The 20,869-nt window shown below is 39.1% G+C and overlaps 1 protein-coding gene and 3 long non-coding RNA genes across 4 annotated transcripts in view; 2 read left to right on the top strand and 2 right to left on the bottom strand.

Annotated features, from left to right (window-relative positions):
- LOC309490643 overlaps positions 1 to 20,869 on the top strand; it is a 107,664-nt gene that overhangs the window by 1,512 nt on the left and 85,283 nt on the right. The window lies entirely within an intron of this gene.
- The window catches only part of LOC309490589, a 232,142-nt gene that overhangs the window by 149,684 nt on the left and 61,589 nt on the right, over positions 1 to 20,869 (bottom strand). The gene's annotated exons all lie outside the window — the stretch shown is intronic.
- Positions 8,062 to 11,111, top strand: LOC309490619. Its single transcript, XR_014202772.1, has 2 exons — positions 8,062 to 8,804; positions 8,867 to 11,111. It is a non-coding gene; the product is annotated as an uncharacterized lncRNA (long non-coding RNA).
- On the bottom strand, positions 8,995 to 11,457 carry LOC309490527 (uncharacterized protein). The gene is made up of 3 exons (XM_082159746.1): positions 11,316 to 11,457; positions 10,740 to 11,230; positions 8,995 to 10,301 (listed from the first exon to the last, which is right to left on the bottom strand). Exon 3 carries the CDS (start codon positions 9,755 to 9,757, stop codon positions 9,146 to 9,148), a length of 612 nt encoding a protein of 203 aa, XP_082015872.1. The 5' UTR covers positions 9,758 to 10,301; positions 10,740 to 11,230; positions 11,316 to 11,457; the 3' UTR covers positions 8,995 to 9,145.

Genomic DNA, 20,869 nt, shown 5'->3' with positions numbered 1-20,869 from the left:
GTAAGCTAATTATATTCGATTATAAGGTCTTACCCTGAAAATACATTCCTAAGATCAAGAAGAAGATGATGAATGTAATTTTAGTCTGTTAATATGATAAACAGTGTCAGTCATGAAGTGTTAAACTCACAGCACTATACACACTCTTATAAGCACTGAAGCATGTGCTGACAATGCAAAGTGACTCTCTCTATTTAAATCATTCAGCTGCAGTAGATCAGTCATAAACACATTTCACAACAACTTACTCATGATGTGAATCATGCCCATCTACACTCTTAAAAAAAAGGTTTCATCGAGGTTCTATATAGAACCCTGGGCTTCCGTACTTGGCCAATAGAACCTTTGACCAAAGAAATGGTTCTATGTAGAACCCTTGGATAGCAAAGAACCTTTTTTATTAAAATGGTTCTATAATTCATGTTTTATGACTGAAGTGCAAACTAAAGATTACACAATAATTATAGGCCTACACAACACATTCACAAAGCTTTTTGAGTCGAGACCCGTGAGAATGACCGCTGTAGTCAAAAACAAGAGTCAGCAAATATTAATATCTAGTCAATGTATGAGTTGAGCTTTCTTTATGCACGTTTGTACATTAGCATGAAACTTATATTTCCTAATACATTATAGTTTGCGTTTTTGACAAATCATTTTGTGAAAAAAATAAACTAACCAGGGGCCGTATTCACAAAGAATTTTAAGGCTAAAAGTAGCTCCTAACTGGCGAATTTAGGAGCAACTCCTAAAAATAATGGGCGTGTCTCTCGTAACTTTAAGACTCCTAATTTTTTTGACTAAGAGTAATTCACAAAGCATTTTAGCCCTAAAAGTAGCACCTAAGTCTGGGACAGCTTAAAGAAGTCGAGAGGACTCCTAACTCACTAAGACCTATTCACAAACCGCTTTTAGTGGCATTTCACGTTGCGATGTTTTGAAATGCGTATGCGGCGGCTACAGGAGCTTCCAATCGCGAGGGAACAATTTTGCATTGTAGGCATAACTAGGGATGCAATAACGCCACCAACAACAACCAAAACTAGGCTACTCATTGCATGTAAACTAATTGTAACGTTTCATTGTGAATCAAATTAAAATGTTCTTCTCTTTGCAAACGTAGGCAGAGGCATATACATTTACATTTATGCATTTGGCAGACGCTTTTATCCAAAGCAACTTACATTGCATTATCCTATACATTTATACATAGGTATGTGCAATCCCCTGGGATCGAACCCACAACCTTGCGTTGTTAACGCAATGCTCTTACCACTGAGCTACAATCCATATGTTTCATTAGGCTACTAGGCTATCTGTTTTGCCTTACTCATATTCATTTAGGCTATTTATTCAGTTATTCATCATCTTCCGTCCTTCGCACTACTTGTGTAGCGCACGCATTCTCAGTCCTGTCACATGTCACTCATCATCGTAGGGGAGGTGTTTGGAATCATTCCCGCTTTACAATCATCAGCCAATCAAGGTGGTCACTTCAGTCAAGCTCGTGCATGAGTAATGACGTCATCCATAGCAACGAAGACTCACTCTTAGTTTAGGAGTTGTCATTTTTCTTTACTAAGAGTAGGTCTGAAAGGCGTTGTGAATAACTTTTAAGAGAAAACTCCTAGCTAAAATCTTTTAGTGCGATTTAGGAGTACTCCTAGTGGTAAGATAAAATGCTTTGTGAATACGGCCCCAAGTGTTTTCTTTATTTTGTGTACCATATTGTGATGGTTTTAATCGATCGAAGGGAACATTAAAAACAAATAATCGTAAAAATGCCCTCTGGTGGCGTATATGCGTTGCATCATCCTTGAATTCCTATTGGTGGACTGGCAAAGTTGAATCTCGAGAAAAGTGAGTTAATTTTTCAAACTGAGGAGTCCGCCATTTCTGCCCGTTCATACCCAAGTTAAGTTTTTACATTTTTGAAATAATTTTCCTGAAATATTTAGTATTGCAGTTAATATTTCTATTGGTAGCAAAACTTACCTCAGTTAAAAACACTGGTGTGAAGCACTGACGGGCTTCGTAAGCCATCGGTTCAGAAAGCCCTGTTAAATAGCTTTTGCTCCGGTTTTAAAATGAATTAAGTTACAGTCTCCCTTTATTTTCTTTGTTAATGTTAATGAAACTGTCAATAACAATAAGATGAGCTTCGAGATAGAAGCGTGAATTTTAATTTCAATGAAGCGCACGCTCGTTCTTCGTTAACAGTAAGTTTCAAATAAAAGCGAACCGGGTGGAAGACGGAGGTGTATGAGATGTGAATGTGTCGCAGTTTCACACAAACTCAGTTTGCGGTGAGTATTTTTCTCAGGCCTATGTTAACAGGTGTAGAAGTTCTGAACTTTGGTCCGCGAGGTCCACTTTCCTGCAGTGTTTAGCTCCAACCCAGATCAGACGAATATCTTGATTAAGTGAGCTTGTTCAGGTGTGTTTTATCAGGGTTGGAGTGAAACTCAGCAGGAAAGTGGATACTGCTACAGTCGAGAACTTCCGGCTGGTCTGCATTAAAACTGTACAGCGCTCGTCTATGTTTACTGTGACGCATGCGCTGGATTAAAGTGATGATAGCACATGGGTAAATTTTAGGGGTGGCACGGTACATGAAAAAACATCCAAACTGTTCGGTTCGCTTGTCTCGGTTCGAAGCGTGTTTGCGTCGCACGGTTCCACGCATGCGCAATGTAGCCTCGTGCCCGTGCTAATACAATGCTAAATCATAAATCAAATGTATGTAGAATAACATTACGATGTCCAGCAATCGATTTAAATAGTACACTGGGTTTACTTAGACATTTAATGAGATCTACTCCACTATATGTTGTTTTTTCGAATTTCGACTGTTTCACGAATGTACTTTAATGGTCCAGTGGCAGAACTTTTGCCAAGCGTGTCAGAGGTTTTGAGTTCTAATCCGCACTCGTTTATATATATTTTTCTCTTTCATCAAAACCGATTATGTTTATCAGTGGTTGTATATCAAGCAGGGACAGATTTGTGTGAATTTTGTTTTGTGATTTCACCGGAACGAATAGAGATTCTCCTCAACGGATTGAAGCGCGCGTCTGAGTGAAGACTGCGCAAACCACAAGAGAACACTGTATCAGCGCCACTGATCGCAGCGGCAACGAGCACTTTGATCACTTGATTTTTAAAAACACATTTCAGCGCTAGATCGTCTCGTATTTAACAAACGAACGAAACAAATACTTTGCTAGTTAACTGGAGATGTTTTATTTATTTGTATTGGTACATCCGTGCCGCGAGATGTTTCAAAAGTGGTGGGGACATGTCCCACCCGCAAATTACGCCTATGATGACGAGACACGAGGAGAAATTGACAAAGAACTGTCCGACACAGCCCACGTAGCTCTCACTACAGATGGATGTAGTAGACCTCCAGGGCCACTGAACGCTTCCTCACGGTGACCGCTCATTATATTACTTCGGAATGGGAAATAAGAAGCTGCGTTCTGCAAACACGCCCCATTTATGAATTAAATAAATTAATAATTAGATAATTAAGCTATATATCATATGCTGAAGTAAATGTTTGGAGTGTTAAAGATTAAAAGAAAAAATAACAACAAGAACCGTACAGAACCAAAAACCGTGACCCTAAAACCGTGATATGAACCGAACCGTGGGTTTTGTGAACCGTGCCACCCCTAGTAAATTTAGCATTCACATGTTCTAAAGCCAAAAATGTTTAGGTGTGTTTAATGCATATGTGGCAGGTGGGATTCAACTAACAGGGCTTAGGCCCAGACAATTAGCAGACTACGCCACGGTGGGACTTACACCCGAAGAATTTGTTATTTTGTTCTAACAAGGCACTCAAGTTCGTTAATGGATTATCCAGAGACAGTGGTGCAGTACACAAATAGAATTTTATTTTTATTTTAAATCAAGGAACACACACACACACACACACACACACACACACACACCTCAAAAGAAATGACCACACTTGGTGAACACACAGCCACTGCACACATCAAAGGACCCACCACCACAAGGGCACTGCTCCCACTGGCAGCTCTCAGCACCTATACAGAAGAGAGACAGGTAGAAGTGAAGCACAAAGTTGCACACACACAAGTTACAATAATCAGGGGGCTAGTAAACCACCCCGAACAAACAATATGAATAAAGACTAACCATCACACAATAAGCAAACATGGACAACCAAACAAAGAAAACAATAACCCATACACAATAGTAAACAAAGAAACAAAAATGCCACGCCGAGGATCAACAACTTCCAAGGTCTCCAGTCAGGGTGGACAAATCAAGAAAAGGAAATAATCAAACAAAATCGTCACTCACAACAAGCAGGCCAATCCCCTTGGGTATCAACAGCGGGGGAAAGGCCTACAGACAAAAGTTTAAAGAAATAAACAAGCACAACAAGCAACTTAATCTATATTTAAAAAAAAAAACAGAAAAGCACAAAACCAATAAAGTGGTGCCAGTACATCAGACACTCTCTACGGTCAAACACATATTCACGACAAGGGAAGGTATAAAAAAGAAATCTATCCGAGTCGAGCAGGCACCTGTGTAATGAGCCAGCCGCCTGCTAACCTGAGCTAGCCGCGGGTTCAATAATCCTCGGTCCTGTGGGAAAGAGCAGCCGGGTACAACGAAGAAACCCGTAGGCAAAACATAACATGAAAAAACGTGTAAGCAAAGCAGCAGATGTTCAGCGCTGATGTAGCCAACTGGCGGCCGCACCCCTGGTTAAATGGCACTCCCTAAAATGCACAGGATGTCCATTTACAAATATATGCCACATTAACCATTCAACTATTACTCAATATAGCAACATACCTATGATTCACAGCGTTGCGTCACAGGCCCCAAGCTCTGATTGCTGATAGCAGGGCGCACACTCAGCTGGTGAAAGGGCTGCTGCCACACCGGGGATTCTATAGCACGAAACATTCCCTATAAGCCCAAGTTATGCAGTCAACGAGTGGAAAGGAGCTAATCATACCTGCGCCGCTACGGTAAAACGGATAACCGAGGCAGACGTCAGGTCGCTGGGCAGGTAAACAAGACAACAAGTCGCGTACCGGTGACATCAATTGTCAAAAGAAAAGTCCCGGTTTATAAAGGGGTCTAGCCCTCGCGATTGGCTCAGAGTTACAGCCCAGAACCACTCACAGAACAGCAAATTAAGTGTCACTTAGGGAGGCATGAGACAGACAGCTGCATCCTGCTACACATAGTTAGTTTGTGAAGTGTTATTTATGCTCTATTCTCTTTTCCCCCAGATAACCATGGTTGTTTAGTTGTTCAACCACAGATCACTCCGAAGTGCTGAGTTCCAAGAAAGGGCATTATCAATAGCCCTCAACTCTAGTCCCTTGCGCACGGCTAGGTTTAACGTGTGTGCTAAACAAGGTACATGTATGAGGCCTAATTCGCGTACGGCTTTCACATAATTCTGCTCGTTGTCTGTGGTGACCGCTATTACTGCTTCAGGGGAAATATCCCAGTCGTCCAGGGTGTTGCTAATGCTCTCTGCGACATGGGCAGCTGTGTGACTTCCCCTTAGCTCTTTCGTGCAAAGAACGAAATTCTCTAGGTCCCATTTGTCTGAAATGAAGTGAGCTGTGATTGCCACGTAAGCATGTGTGGCCAGTGATGTCCACCCGTCTGTAGTTAGAGCGAGTTTCTTGTCCTGCAATAGGCCTTATTCGCAAACACCGGAAGTAGCTAACCGCGGCCATATTGTTGACATGACATCTGTCCTGCCCCTAGCCGCACGCAGATTTGATTTGAGGGGAGCAGTAGCCTAATGGCTTCATCTCATCGGTATCAAGAGAAGATAAGCTTGATTGGTGTGGACCCATATCAAATAGACCCAACAGCCTTAAGTAAAGATCCGTCCTTATTGCCAGCCGTAACTTATATGTTATCGTAACTTAAAAGTGCATTTGACACTTTTCCCACGCTCTCACGCACAGAAAAATCGCGAAGCAAAGAGGACACTGAAACTGACAGACTAGACAGAGCAGGTTACTTATGATATAAAAAAAATCTCAGCTCTCAGGTTCTGTCACTTTTATTACGAAATTCAAACAATAAATACCGTTTTGGCGCTTGTAAATGTGACGCGACAGATTCCTAGCGGCACGTGAACCGATCATCTCTAGCTAGTAAATAAACACGAATGAACAATGTTGAAAGATACAGTACAACTTACCGAAATGTATATTCCTCATACATAATATCGATCAAACAAAGGGGTCAATAAAACAGCTGGAGAACAATTATGTCACATAACATTATGTCACAAAGCCATTTAATGACCATAATATATAGGCTATAGCACGTTAGTTGGCTAGAAAAAAAGAGGTAGAGAGTATTTTGCTAAATATGTGTACTATATTACATATTTATTATAATTGTACTTATATCATTAAATAAAGTTGTTATTATAATAAAAAACGCATTATATCTCTCTCTGTATGTTTACAGCATTAGGTGAGTTGTTTTTTTCTTGAGAAAAATTAATGCCTATCTTGTGTAGCCTACCTAATATTTATCCAAATGATGGGAACAGACTTTGCTGTGGGGAAAGTCTCTCCTGCGCTGGCTCAACTCCTCTGTCTCCTTCCCTTCACATTTTCTGACAGTCGGCAGTGGCGGTTCTACATTGAATTACACCCTGGGCGAGACCCCTTTCGAGTGCCCCCCCGGCGCCCCCCAAATATAATTTTTGTTACCCCATTGGCAGATAATGTTTTGCTTGTTTTAAGCAAAAACTCAATTTTTATTTATTTCCCCAGAAAACAAGACTTAATATCTTATGTAATTTTACTACTTTAGTAAAATAACGTTATGCATCTTTATTTAAGAAATGTTTGATATTTGGACTGGAAACAAGACAAAAATACTAAGTAAGAAAAGCATTTTTGCAGTGTAATAACTGAACTTGCAACAGTTTTGTTGCAAAGAACAATATTATGGTGAAATTAGATCTCGTGTTTGAGTTAAAAACGAATTATTGTTAAGCATAGCAAGAATCATAGAAAAAAGGCTAACAAATAAGAGTTATACCCACCAATTAATATTGCCCCTTCATTCATGACATGGATACCGTAATCATACAGAGAAAACATAATTGGGCACCTGATGGCTTTGACCTTTCTTGTCCATCTCTTATTTGGCCCTCGACATCGACAATCAACAGATCCCCTGATCTCCCCATAACTGTCACTCACGCTCACGAGTCACGACCAGAAGTCAAGACTAAACCAATTCACCTTGGTGGTGGTGACCAAGTAATCGTTTTGTATTACCTATTTTTATTAGCCATTCAGACCATTCAGAAAAACAAAAATGTGCAGGAAATATAGAGGCCCGTATTTATAATATTATGAATGAAATGTGCGTTATCTGGAAGAAAGTCGAGGTGTGACTGATAACTTCGATAACTATATGGATCCCCCCCCCTTGTCCGTTCCATTTGGGAGAGACCCAGAGGTGAACTGTCATCCGCGTCCGCGCCTCCTCGCCCCCTCCCCTTTCCCCTTCTCAAACAAACAGCTTCTGTGCACGGCATCTTCTCAGCAAGCAGGGGCGTCTGCAGCAGCAGGGGGCGCAAATTTGGCAATTCCCCACACAATGAAATGATAGATAATAGAAAACCGATTCGCGGCGCAGATTATATATTTTTTTTTTTTTTTTGCCTCGTGCCGGCGGTGCCGCCCCCCCAAAAATGCCGCCCCGGGCGATTGCCCGGTTCGCCCATGCCTAAAACCGCTACTGACAGTCGGTATATCATAAAAACTAACTCCGGGGTTCTTATTGACGTAGATCGAATAAGAACTATAAGGTCTTAATGTTTTCTTGTGTGGTGTCATACAACTCTACTATGCGGGCTGACATAGTGGTGCGACATGGAATTGTGTATCGTGGCTCCAGTTCCATTATGAGGTCCTGAAACCCGTCTCCCGTAATTACACTTATAGGTCTCATATCCCTGCAAATAAACCTTGCCATCTTATCGGTGATGGCCTTTACCCGTGCATCTGGCAAGGTGCCGACCGGTTGTGCATGAAAGTATGCAGTCATATGATGTTGGACGCCTGATGCTCTGGCTGTCTGCTGTGTCTCTGACTCCGCTGTCTCCTTTGGATGGTTACTCGACAGGTGAGCGCGAAGATTGGATGTGGATGATGTGTAAGTAAACCGTTTTTTGCTAATTCGGCAAACAACTTTATCTTTTACGGTTATTTTACCGTCTACGGTGTAGAACCCAAAATGTTTCCAGACACTACTTTTAAGATACGTTGGGGTTGTAATTGTCCACTCAGTCTGGCCGTTCTGTTCGTTGTCTAACATTTTCAAAACAGAGTAGCTATTGGCATTATTTGCTTGGTTTGGTCATGGGCCTACGCTACAATATGTCTAGAGCGCCCTCTACTGGTTGAGATGGCAAACAATAAAATAAAAAACGAACGGTCTAATCATAGACTGTAAAAAATGCGCTACACATGGCACTTTAAAAACCGGATAGTCTATTTATAGTTCGATTATGGATATTTCACGTCATGTTCAAATGCATATTCGAATATAGAATAAAAAGTGACAGCCCTAGTGTGTTGTAATGTGTAGTACATGAATTAATAAAAATGTGCCAAATGTATCCATTAGTTGTGTCTTTTGTGTTAATCGTGTGAAAAGGTTTGTGAGGGGGGGAACCACAAGCAACATAACTTACCAGTTTTGGAAATGTTGTTTTGAATGTATTGCACCAGTGTGTAAGACTATGTTGTAGTGTGTGTGTTTGTGAGGGCTTGTGTGTGATGTCTGAGGGCAAAGTTTGGTTTTTCAGCAAGAGTGAATGGTTTTGAGTGTAGAGCTTCATTTTGACCTGAAAATATGATGTTTGGGGAACTGGGTGAGAAGTTGTGGATTTGTGTTTACTGTTTTGAGAATACGAGACATAGTTTCAAGAAATGTGTTTTAAGATAGATAGATAGATAGATAGATCCTTTTTATTAATCCTTTGCAGGAAATTACAGTGTCACGGCAGCTTCAAGACAAAACCAACACCATACATTCACTCAGAACATATCCATAAGTTAAGTTAAAATACAACAATCTAAATAAAAGGAAGTTATATTTGTGCATTATAAAGTCGCATAGCAGCTGGTATGAAGGACTTCCTATATTGCTCCGACTTGCACATTGGTGCTATCAGTCTTTGACTGAAGGAGCTACTGTTTATCACCTTCAGGTGGTGGATTGGGTGTGCAGGGCTGGTCAGTATTGATCTTAGTTTATTCAATGTTCTGGCCCCTGCCACTTGCTGAACCATCTCTAGTTCAGCCCCGACCACCGAGCCGGCCTTCTTAATGAGCTTGTCCACTCTGTTCCTGTCTGTTGTGCGGACGCCGTCTCCCCAACAGGCCACAGCAAAAAACAGAGCACTGGCCACCCCTGTTTGATAGACACTGCAGAGCAAGAGTTGACAGATATTAAACGACCTTAGCCTCCTTAAAAAGTAAAGTCGGCTTTGCCCCATGCGGTACACCGCCTCCATATGGCTCTTCCAGTCCAGCTTACAGTCAAGCTGCACACCAAGGTACTTGTGATTGGCCACCAGCTCCACCTCAGTGCCCCGATGGTAATAGGTGTTGGTTGGATCCTCCTCCTCCTCCTCCTGAAGTCCACAATCCTTTCCTTGGTTTTTGTGGTATTCAGATGGAGATGATTGTCCACACTCCATTGCACAAAGTTGTTGAGTGTTCCTCTGTACTCCTCCTCATCACCTTCTCTTATAAGGCCGACAACTGTGGTGTCATCTGAGAATTTCTGCAAGAAGCCAGTACAGTTCCTTGAGGCACCCCTGTGCTGCTAATAACAATGCTTGAGACACTGTTCTGCAGGCGTACATACAGTGGTCTGAGGGATAGGTAGTCCAAACACCACAGGACCAGTGATGTAACCACCTTCATCCTTCCCATCTTCTCCCCTAGCAGTATAAGCCCTCTGCAGAATATAAATGAGGGCATCATCAACACTGATGTTGGGCTGATATGCAAACTGTAAGGGGTCCATTTGAGTTGACACACTAGTCCTGATGTAGCGCAGGACTAGTCTCTCAAACGTCTTCATGACATGTGAAGTGAGCGCTACCGGTCTGTAGTCATCATGGTGGATTGGATGATTTTTCTTTGGAACAGGGACCAGGCAAGATGTCTTCCACAACCTTGGGACCTTCTGTAAACGCTGGCTCATGTTGAACAGGTGTGTTAAAATACCACATAGCTCTGCAGAGAAATACCACATAGCTCTGCTAAGCAATCGAGAAAACTGTAATAACATTAGTAAATAAGGAAGGGCACAACTCAATGTAGTTTGTATGACTGTTCATTAGTAGTTACTTCTTAGTTATTTTTCTTGAACCTTAATTAGTAGATAATTAATAGTAGTTATTCAGGAGGTATGACAGAATTCATTAGTTATTGATTAACTAACTGATACTTAACACAATCATACAATTCTATTACATACAGATTAGTTAACACATCTTCCTTAGTAGTTGACAGTAGTGAAGAAGTAGTTAATGAAGAATTACCCATTAGTTCTTCAGTAATTCCTTATTAGTTATGCAGTAAGAAACAGTATTCTGAAGTGTTACCACATTTTCTACACATTTCAGCCAGTTTAGTAAGGGATATTAGATTGTATGTTCCATGTTTACTTACATCATAATAATTAATTCATATCATATTAAATAAAGTCTGTGAAAGGTTTGATATTGTGTAGTTTGTGAACCTCCATCAGCAGCTGCAGTTTCTCTCAGCTGTATCAGTGCAGTCACTGTGACGTCTGACTGACAGAGGTTTTTGTACGACTCTTTATCACTGTGTGAACACATAACTACTACTGATATAGTGTAAACTCAGACAGTAATAATCTCCTATATCTTCAGTCTGGACTCCACTGATGGTCAGAGTAAAATCACTGCTATAGTCAGATCCACTGCCACTGAATCTAGATGGAGTTCCAGTATAAAGGCGTCTTATGTAATAAATCAGGAGTTTAGGAGCTTCTCCAGGTTTCTGCTGATACCAAGACACACAGTTATTACAGCCAGAAATCGGCTGACTGGTTTTACAGCTGATCGTAACAGTTTCTCCTTGTTTGACGGGTTTTATTGCTGGATTCTGAGTCACTGTCACTTGTCCCCAGATCTCTGAAATTAGACATTTTAGTCATTAATATGATTGTAAATGAGATATGATTGTTTATTTTGCAAAATTTTTATACAAGATATTTACCCTGAATGCAGAGAGTCAGAGTCCAGATGAAGATGTTGATTGTGTTCATTGCTGTAGTTTAGTCTTGTGTGATGATGAAGATTGTGTTCTGTTCTGCTCTCAGTCATGAAGTGTTAAACTCACAGCACTATAAACACTCTCAGAGCACTGAAGCATGTGCTGACAATGCAAAGAAGTGGGCAGGATTTACAACAGCTTGTGCTGATAACAAACTAATATACACTAGAGTTACAGAATCATGACTTTATTTAGTATTTTTATTGTGACTCCTGAGACACTGAGGATGTGCAGATGAACGTCCATCTCTGTGTCCATATTCAGTCATGTGACCATCATCACTGCTACACTTCCACTAGATGAACCGCCATCACTAAAGTAAGATCATGAATCATGAGTCTGTTCAGAAAGTATCAGGACTGATTGTGAATCTCTAATCAGAGTTCATGGTGTCACTCCATCTATCATGAAGCCTCATGTGTGTCTGAAATCATCAAATGGAGAAGAAACAGGCTGTTAAAGATGGAGACATATTAGAGCTTGTTCACGTTTCATGATCTTGTGTGGAGATTCATAACCAGTCCAGATACTTTTAGAACAGACCTTGAATATGAAAACATGCTTGACTGTGTAGAACATGCAAAATACCTTTTATATTTTCATTGTTGACACTTTCTATTGACTTTGGCTCTAATATTCAATAAACTCATTATTTGAAGAGATTTTGACTGAAGATTGAAGTCTGAAGCTGCAGGTTTTTCTGTGAATCATGATGATTGATCTGCATATGAAGAACAGAAGCATCATTATGAGAAACTCCACAACATCATCCATGATCAAAGAGGTCAAAGGTCACCTCAGAGGTCACAGCTCATCAAATATATTTCTTTAAACAGTATTATATCAGAAAGCATTTAGTCAAATCTGAATGAGTGAGTGTTGAGAAGAGCTGAGGATCTTCTAATATGCTTCAGCTGTGTTTTCTGCAACATTCAATAAAGCTTCTCAACAAGTTCACTTTGTGTCTGACAACATCATTCAACTAACAGATGAAGATGCATGTGCTTTTCAGAAGGTTGATGTAGCAGTAAATGTCAAATAAAGCTCTTGGGGTTTGAACATGGTCTCTGGAGACAGAGCTGCTCTATTCTGAGAGGATCACAATCACTCCACCCTGACAATGCAAATGGGGTTTTCAGTCTCACTCTTTGATTGGTTACATGATCTGGACTGGAACACTTTCACTTCTGCTTTAGTGAAGCAGCGCAGACAAACTGATCATTTATAGGAGATTAAAAAGTTTATTATATAAAAATATCATAAATAAAACAAGATTCAGCCGTTCTGACAGGGGCGGCTGGCCAATAGAGGGCGCTAGGGCGCCGCCCCCCCATGAGCCAGACCACAGTTTATGAGCCACACTCATTAAATAAATAAGTAAATATATACATAAATCATACATACAAATTGTCAGTATTTGTGTGTTTGAGATATTAAATGCACCCAGTATATGTGAAAAATATGATAGAAATGACAAATGTCTGCTTTTTCAACACGTCTCCTCCACCTGCGTGCACGTCTCATCAGCTCTGGGGCGCTGGAGTCAATCGCCCCAGAGAGGCGGGTCTGTGGAGCAGCTTAGCCAATTGCTGATTTAAGATACATGTTTGACATAAACTGTAGCCAATCAGCGAGCTCAAATCTAGTCAGCTATGGGCGCTTCTGTTTAGCGCCCCAAGCTGCGCGCGCATCGGCCTGGCTAGCTGGATGCGGTCATGCCTATGAGTCATGCCTATGAGTCATGCGTTTTGCTTTCCGTGATTACATTTTAAAACAACGGGGACAGATCCGGCATGGACAGTTACCGGACTGAATGAAGTGAGTTCAATTTCAAATGCAAATGGAAAGTTTGTGTAATTTGTTTGTTTTTGTGTAAGAATGCCTCATCCTTGTAATATGGCATTAAATAATTACTGACTTTTTCACAGAGCACTGGTATCATGCAGTTTGTGTTAAATTGTGTTTGGGTGGTTAATAATAATAATAATAATTATTATTTTTATTTTTATAGCGCCTTTCCAACACCCAAGGTCCCTTTATAAAGATATGTAAAAGGCAGTGGTTCTCAAACTGAGGTACGTGAGGTGACTGAAGGGGGTACGGGAACAAAATGCTGAATTTTGCCGTTCCATTAAAACTACCTCACCTTAAAATAAGATTTAAACTGAGCATTTCTATACATCAAATACATGACATCCGATCAAATTACCTCATCTTGTCGGTCAAAACTTTCTGCATTTAAGCAGCGTATAGGCTATAGGCTACGACGGTCTCGTGCAGATTGCTGCATTGGCAAATCGCGCTATACTGCCGTTCTCGACAATGTACGTTCCCTTTGTAAAAGTAGGGATTTAGCACTTACTAGCATGAAGAACAAATATAGACACAGGCTGAGCATGGAGATCGATATAAGAATCAAACTCTCTTCGATACAAACACATACCCTGTGTGAGTTCCTGTGTTTAATGTTGATCACATTATATGAAGATCCACACGATTGTGAATGTGACATTGATTTTATACAACAGTTCAACAAACAAAATATTAATATGTTCATTTTCAACACAGTTGTAAATATATTTTTTTACAACAAAATAACAGCTCCAACGAAAGCCACAGCAGAACTGCAGCACACAGCAGTGTTTGTGAACGAATCTGCGGCTTTGAACGAATCATTAGAGTCAATGATTCAATGATTAATTCATAAATACAGCCACTTGCTTCATTACTGAATGAATGACTCGATGACTCTCCACCTACTGGCGATTTTAATTCAATATTTAAAAGCATCACTTCGTTTTTACCATTGCATATTTCTTATGAACATTCATTATTTAAAGCATTATTTATTTTATAAAGGTATTTGTAAAGGTAAAAATGCACTGGAAAAATCGATTTAAGGGGGCAAATATTGTCCCTTACTGAGAAAGGTGTGACTGAAGAGTGGGGGTACGCAGAAGGATGTTAAAAGCCTCATGGGGTACAACTCTAAAAAGTTTGAGAACCACTGGGACTGGGTTTAGGAATAGAACAACATAAACATCAACATCAAAGCACAATACACATATCAAGGGCAGAAAGTAGGCCTAATATTCAGAGGTCACTTACAAAGTTAGGTTAAAGATACAAAACAAAGAGGAATTCAAACAAATAGCATATCAATAACAATGTAGAATTTACAGACTGTGAGCTGAAGAGTAATATTCAGATAAAAAATTTGTTTTTGAAGGAGAGAAGGGTGGATGTTTGACGGATGTCTTGAGGAAGAGCATTCCACAACCTCGGAGCCACTACGCTAAAACACTCCAATGGTTACCAGACTATTGAAACCGACTGAATATGACACAGCCCCACCTAAGATATTTTTCACCAGCCGCCACTGCGTTCTGACACTAATTGTTACATAATCATTACATTTATAGACAATGGTGTAAATATATATGAAAATGTTATGAAAATCATAACTAATACATGATCACAAATGAAGAATCAGTGTGTTGTTAATAAATGTTAATATCATAGTGTATTTGTTCATAGTTCATACATGTTTTGTATTTGTTAATTTTATAATAAAAACTCTTGGTTGAATGTGTGTTTCACTGCCAGTTTCTGCCCAGCCGACTCTCAGCCAGATCTGTCTTACAGTGCCTGGGCCAGACCTGGGCCATATCAGTCAATAAGAGTCACTTTACAGGGTGTGGGCCACATCTGGGCCAGAGGAAGCTCTGTGTGTCCATGTTCAGTGTGTTGGGCCAGTTTTGGGCCGGGGACCCAGCCAGAAGTGGAGGTGGGCCAGGCAAAGTTTGCTCTCTGTCCTGCTGTTATCAACTCAAGAGTGAACCAGAATCATGTTGCTCTAGTGATGGAGAAACAAAGCTTTTAGAAACCATTGAACCGATTGATTTGCATTATGATTCACTGTATTGAAGCTCTGGAAACGCCACACGCAGGTCAGAACAGCGGAAACTCAGCATAAAAACACCTTTTACACACCAAATGCAAATGTTTTATTTAAAGTCTAATCTATTCAATGCAATTACCAAATCATCTAATACCAGTAAATATGAAATGTCTTTATAATATGTGTTAGTTTATTAAATTGAAGGGCTTGTTTTGTTTGTTTTATGAAGAGCTTGGTAATCAGACCAATTAGACACTTTTAACTACAACTCCTTTTTTATTATAAAAATGTGTCAATAAACATTAAAGGGTTAGTTCACCCAAAAATGAAAATTCTGTCATAATTTCCTCACCCTCAAGTTGTTCCAAACCTGTATGAGTTTCTTTGTTCTGTTGAACACAAAGGAAGATGTTTGGAAGAATGTTTGTAATCAACAGATCTCGGTCCCCATTGACTTCCATAGTAGGAAAAAAAATATCTTTTTTTAGTCAATGGGGACTGAGATCTGTTTGGTTACAAACATTCTTCCAAATATCTTCCTTTGTGTTCAACAGAACAAAGAAACTCATACAGGTTTGGAACAACTTGAGGGTGAGGAAATGATGACAGAATTTTCATTTTTGGGTGAACTATCCCTTTAATATTTAAAAACTGATCTGAGATCAGGTAAAAGTAAATAGACAGTGGTTCATGGGTTCACAGAGATCATCGCCCCCTAGTGACGAACCAGTGACATTTGGAAACAGTAACGACATGAAGCCAGTGCTGCCAGATTTGGCAAGTTTTGAGTTTGATTGTGCTGGTAAACATTGGTTTGGCGGTTTTCAAACAGCTACATTTTATAGACTAATTGGTTAATAAACAAAACTCAAGTGTGCATGTAGTCCTTAAAATCAGTCATCATGATGTGTAAATACACCGGCCCACTGCAGATCTGATTCAGCCAATCAGAGATCAGCAATCAGACGTGATCATTCATGACTGACGGGTTTTTAGTGAGATAATTTGTAGCTGTATATTCGAGTGATCAGTGTGTCAAAGTGGCATAAATATACAGTTGTATCTAAAGTAAAGAGTGGGAGAGTGACCCAACTCTCTAAACGTGGATTACACCTGGTGGGACTCGAAGGCTCTTTATGAATATAACTGTAACTCTGAGAGCACAGTTGAATGACTTCATTGAAATGGAGTATGGGACTATGACTCCTGTCCATCATCATGTGCACACTGGCCTGATCAGGACATCTGCAACTTCTAAACCGTCCAGACTGCGCTCTACTCGTCCCGACCGCTGCTGGAAGAGGTTTCAATCATTCATCAGTTTTGGCTGTGCTAATTTCTGTTATGATCTACAATGTGCACTTCAAGAAAGACGTTCTGTTTAAAGTTATGGCTCGTTTCCACTGAGCGGTACGTTACGGTACAGTACGCAATTATTTCTGTTTCCACTGTCAAAAGTTGTGAATGGTACCAAAATGTACCGTACCGTACCATTTTTTCGGTACCCTTCCTTTGGGGTTCCTAGCACAGTGGTACGGTACTAAAGGGTGGAGCTAGACTCACTACAGGACATTGATTGGTTGACAGAGTATCGTCAACAAGGGGAAGGACAACATAAGAAGCGCCATTTTTTTTATATACAGTTGAAATATAATACCACTGCACTGTAAAAAATAATTCCGTAAAAAAACGGATAATGTACTGGTAGAAAATTACCAGGACATTAGACATTAAACAAACAAGAGACAGAATTTAAAAAAGAAAACATGAGAAGGTACTTGCACAATATTGGTGTTGCACCAAATAGCTCACAAAATTCTTTGAAAAAAACTTCATAAACTGTGAAAGTCAAGATTCAAAACATTTTCAAATGCAATACAATACAAATAAAATACAGAAAGAAGCAAACAAAAACAAATGGAATGCGAATACAGGTCTGCTGCTTTTATCATTAAAAATAGCTTTAGACAGTCAATAGTAGAGTGAAATGTTAGTGTTGATGCCATTTTTCTGTAAGAGAACACCATATTCCTTAAAGGGTTAGTTCACCCAAAATTTTTAATTGTCATTAATTACTCACGCTCATGTTGTTCCACACCCCACAGGACTTCCATTCGTCTTCAGAACAAAAATGAAGATCTTTTTGTGGAAATCTGAGAGATTTCTGTCCCTCCATTGACATCTTACGCAACTACCAATTTCAAGGTTCAGAAAGGTATACAGACATAAATGTAATCCATGTGACTCCAGTGGTTTAACCTCAAATCTATGAAGTAATTTCCACCTTTCTGGAGCTTGAAAGTGGTAGTTGCATAAGCTGTCAACAGAGGAAGAGAAAGCTCTCAGATTTCATTAAAAAGATCTTCATTTTTGTTCTGAAGATGAACTAAAGTCTTGCAGGTTTGGAACATCAGGAGGGTGAGTAATTAATGACATTATTTTCATTTTGGAGTGAACAACTTGCGTGAAAAACTTTCCTTCTTCTGTATGTTCAGTTAAAGGTCCATTAAGAGATTTGACAAAAGCTTAAACTTTACATGGGTTTTCAGTTGTTCATACAGGAACAACAGTCTTGGAGGAGTGTGTAGACGTTTGGTTTCCTTCATCTCAGCCTTTTCGACCTTCGTTCAGGATTTCTGCAAAGGAAAGTTGGATATGAAGAAAAAAAATTATGTTTTTAGCTACACAAGAAATTAAATAAAGGAAATTGAACTACAAAGTATCATGCAGACCAGGTTGAGGTTGAAAAACAATCCTACAGTATTTTACGTTCGTTAAATTATCAGCTGCCATCCCTAATTCTTTCAAATTCAAACACTGAATAAAATGCTAAGACTTCTGTTTCCAGTGGACTCCAGTTGCATCTCATGTTAGCTTGTCTGCTCAACTATACCTTATAATATGTTTCATTATTTTCAGTTATATAAACAGTAACACAACAACATGCTCTATAAAAAGTTGTCATATGAACTCCAGGATAAGTGCCATTTTCTTCTGGTATTTTGTAGCTCACTGCCTCAATGGGGTAGGAGATGTGGTCAATAAAAACTTCTTAAATGACTGCAATCCTGAATGCCCATCACCTTAAACAAATAAGATATTACAAAATGAAAAACATTACACGATCACTTCAGAAAACCGCTCCAAAAATAGTTGTTTAAATCTTCCCTATACAATGTTTTTCTACTGACCATATAAGCATAAAATCTTTGAAGGGGGATGTTCAGCAACCAACTTTTTCTATAAAATGTTTTCCTCAGACTTTAAATTTAAATGTATTTTGCCAATATTGAATACTCATAATGATAAAAAAAAAAAAAAATACTAATAAAACAAAATACAAACCCATGAGGAGCATGCAGGGATGGTGCTCGGGATGCACAGTACATCAGCAAAGTCCTGTCAATAGATAAGAAAACAACAGAAACACTATGAAACAAACTAATGAGGAGGGAGCTGGTAAAGATGACTAACGTTAACGCTACAGGCAGAAGTATAACAGCAGTCATGTTAAATGTAAATTAATCTTTCAAGGTCATTATTTGGGGTTTAAAGTCAAATAATATGTGTAGTGTGTGTATAATGTCTGTGTGTTGTCTAAAACAAAGACAAGACAATAAAAAGTCTAACGTAAACATAACATTAACGTACCTCATTTGACAGAAAATGTGGTGTTATCCTTGATCCAGCTCAGGGACGTGCACAGACATTTTGAGGGGCAGGGGCTCAAGTGAAATAAAGGGCACCTCTCATAATTACTTTTGTTTTGTTTGTTTTTTTAACAAAAAAAGTGTATATATATTAACGCAACTCTGACTTCCTTTAAAAAAAAATTATTTAAAAAGTTAATTAATTTTATCTTCCTCAAACTCACGCAATTGTTTCATTTTCAAAAGATGCAACTAGTTTCAAGCATATATTTAGAATAACCTAAATAACTGCATCAAGCAGAGGGGCGTGTTTTACTAATAATTTGTTTATTTTTGCACAAGGCATTACATCATTTTAATTATTTTGGTGTTATCAGAATACATAACACTTTAAAATCAACACAAATATTCACTCTAAACTGAAGAGGGCTGTTGCTGCTATTTTGTTAACTTTACTGAAAAAAATCACTGCAAAAATGATTGACAAAATACAAAAATACAGCAATTTAATAAAATTATTACAAAAAAAAGGTCTTCTACTTCAAAATAAAATCTGTTACTTCCATTCCCTGGTTGTCTCTCCTTCCTCCCTTACAGCGGCAACCTTCTGGGGCCATGTCCCTGTAGATGTTTATGCATGTACACACACACACACACACACACACACACACACACACACACACACACACACACACACACACACACACACACACACACACACACACACATACACAATAACTGATGGTGACTGACATGGACTTAGTTTCACATTTGAGGGAGGACTGTATCATCATCATCAAATAAAACCTTCAAAATCCACATTTAGATGGAGTTTGTTTTAAACCTACTACACTCTAAAAAATATTCTGTGGCTTAGTAAATATTACAGAAATATTTAACTTTATTAAAATCTCTGAAAATCTTACTTGATTGTTTGAATTAAACTTACCAAAATAATTGAGTAAAAATTCAATAAAAGCCAATGTCATGTATGTGGTTGTATGGAATACTATTTTATAAAGGTTTAGAAGAAATAAAAAAAGTTAAATTGCTCATAAATAAAAAGTTAATTTATAAATATTATTTTTAATGTTTAATGTTAACTTATTTCTACTCAGTTTTATGTATTAATGTACCATATGCAGTTACTCAGATTTACTACATTTTTTAGAGTGTATCCTCCATCTGTTTGCATCTGTAGATTTCTTCTAAATTCACCAATTTAGATTTCTAAATTTCAGGGGGAAAGACTCTTGATGTAAGTCATTAACTGGGGACGTTCTGTATGCAAATTAGGCGTCAACTAGTGATAGTTCACTTTGAAATTAAATTTTGGTATGTTTTAGCTTACCTCAAGGGCATCCAAGATGTAGGTGTCTTTTTTTCCGCAGTAGTTTCAATTTTGATATTTTTAGGTCAAACCGTTCTTGTCTGTCAGTCATATAATGATGGTCACGGTCTCAAAGAGGATGCACAGAGTCCAAATTAAAACAATTCCCCATCGTAAGTACACATTGATGGCCTAAGACACGAAACGAGCGGTTTGTGTGAGAAAACAAACAGTATATCGTTTTTAGCTCTTATACAAAGACCACGTCCAAGTGATCTGAGGGCGCGCGCGCATCCTGGTGTGTGACGTGTACGCAGACTGGTGCATAGATATATACACTAGATGTCGCCTTAAAGACATTCGTTCCAATGATCTGCCGTAGACAAGGCGACATCTAGTGTATATATCTATGCACCAGTCTGCGTACACGTCACACACCAGGATGCGCGCGCGCCCTCAGATCACTTGGACGGACCTGATATTTAGATATACTATTCTTCAATAAATATATTTGTTTGACAGGGAAGCTGTGCGCAAACAGGAATATATATTATTTTTCAAAAATAGAAAAAAAGCACTCCAGAAAAAAGGGCACTTTCTCTCCAGTAATAAAAAG

Source organism: Leuciscus leuciscus, assembly GCF_965113295.1.
Source record: "Leuciscus leuciscus genome assembly, chromosome: 25".
Classification (NCBI taxonomy): Eukaryota; Metazoa; Chordata; class Actinopteri; order Cypriniformes; family Leuciscidae; genus Leuciscus; species Leuciscus leuciscus.
This window is presented reverse-complemented; position numbering and strand designations above follow the sequence as displayed.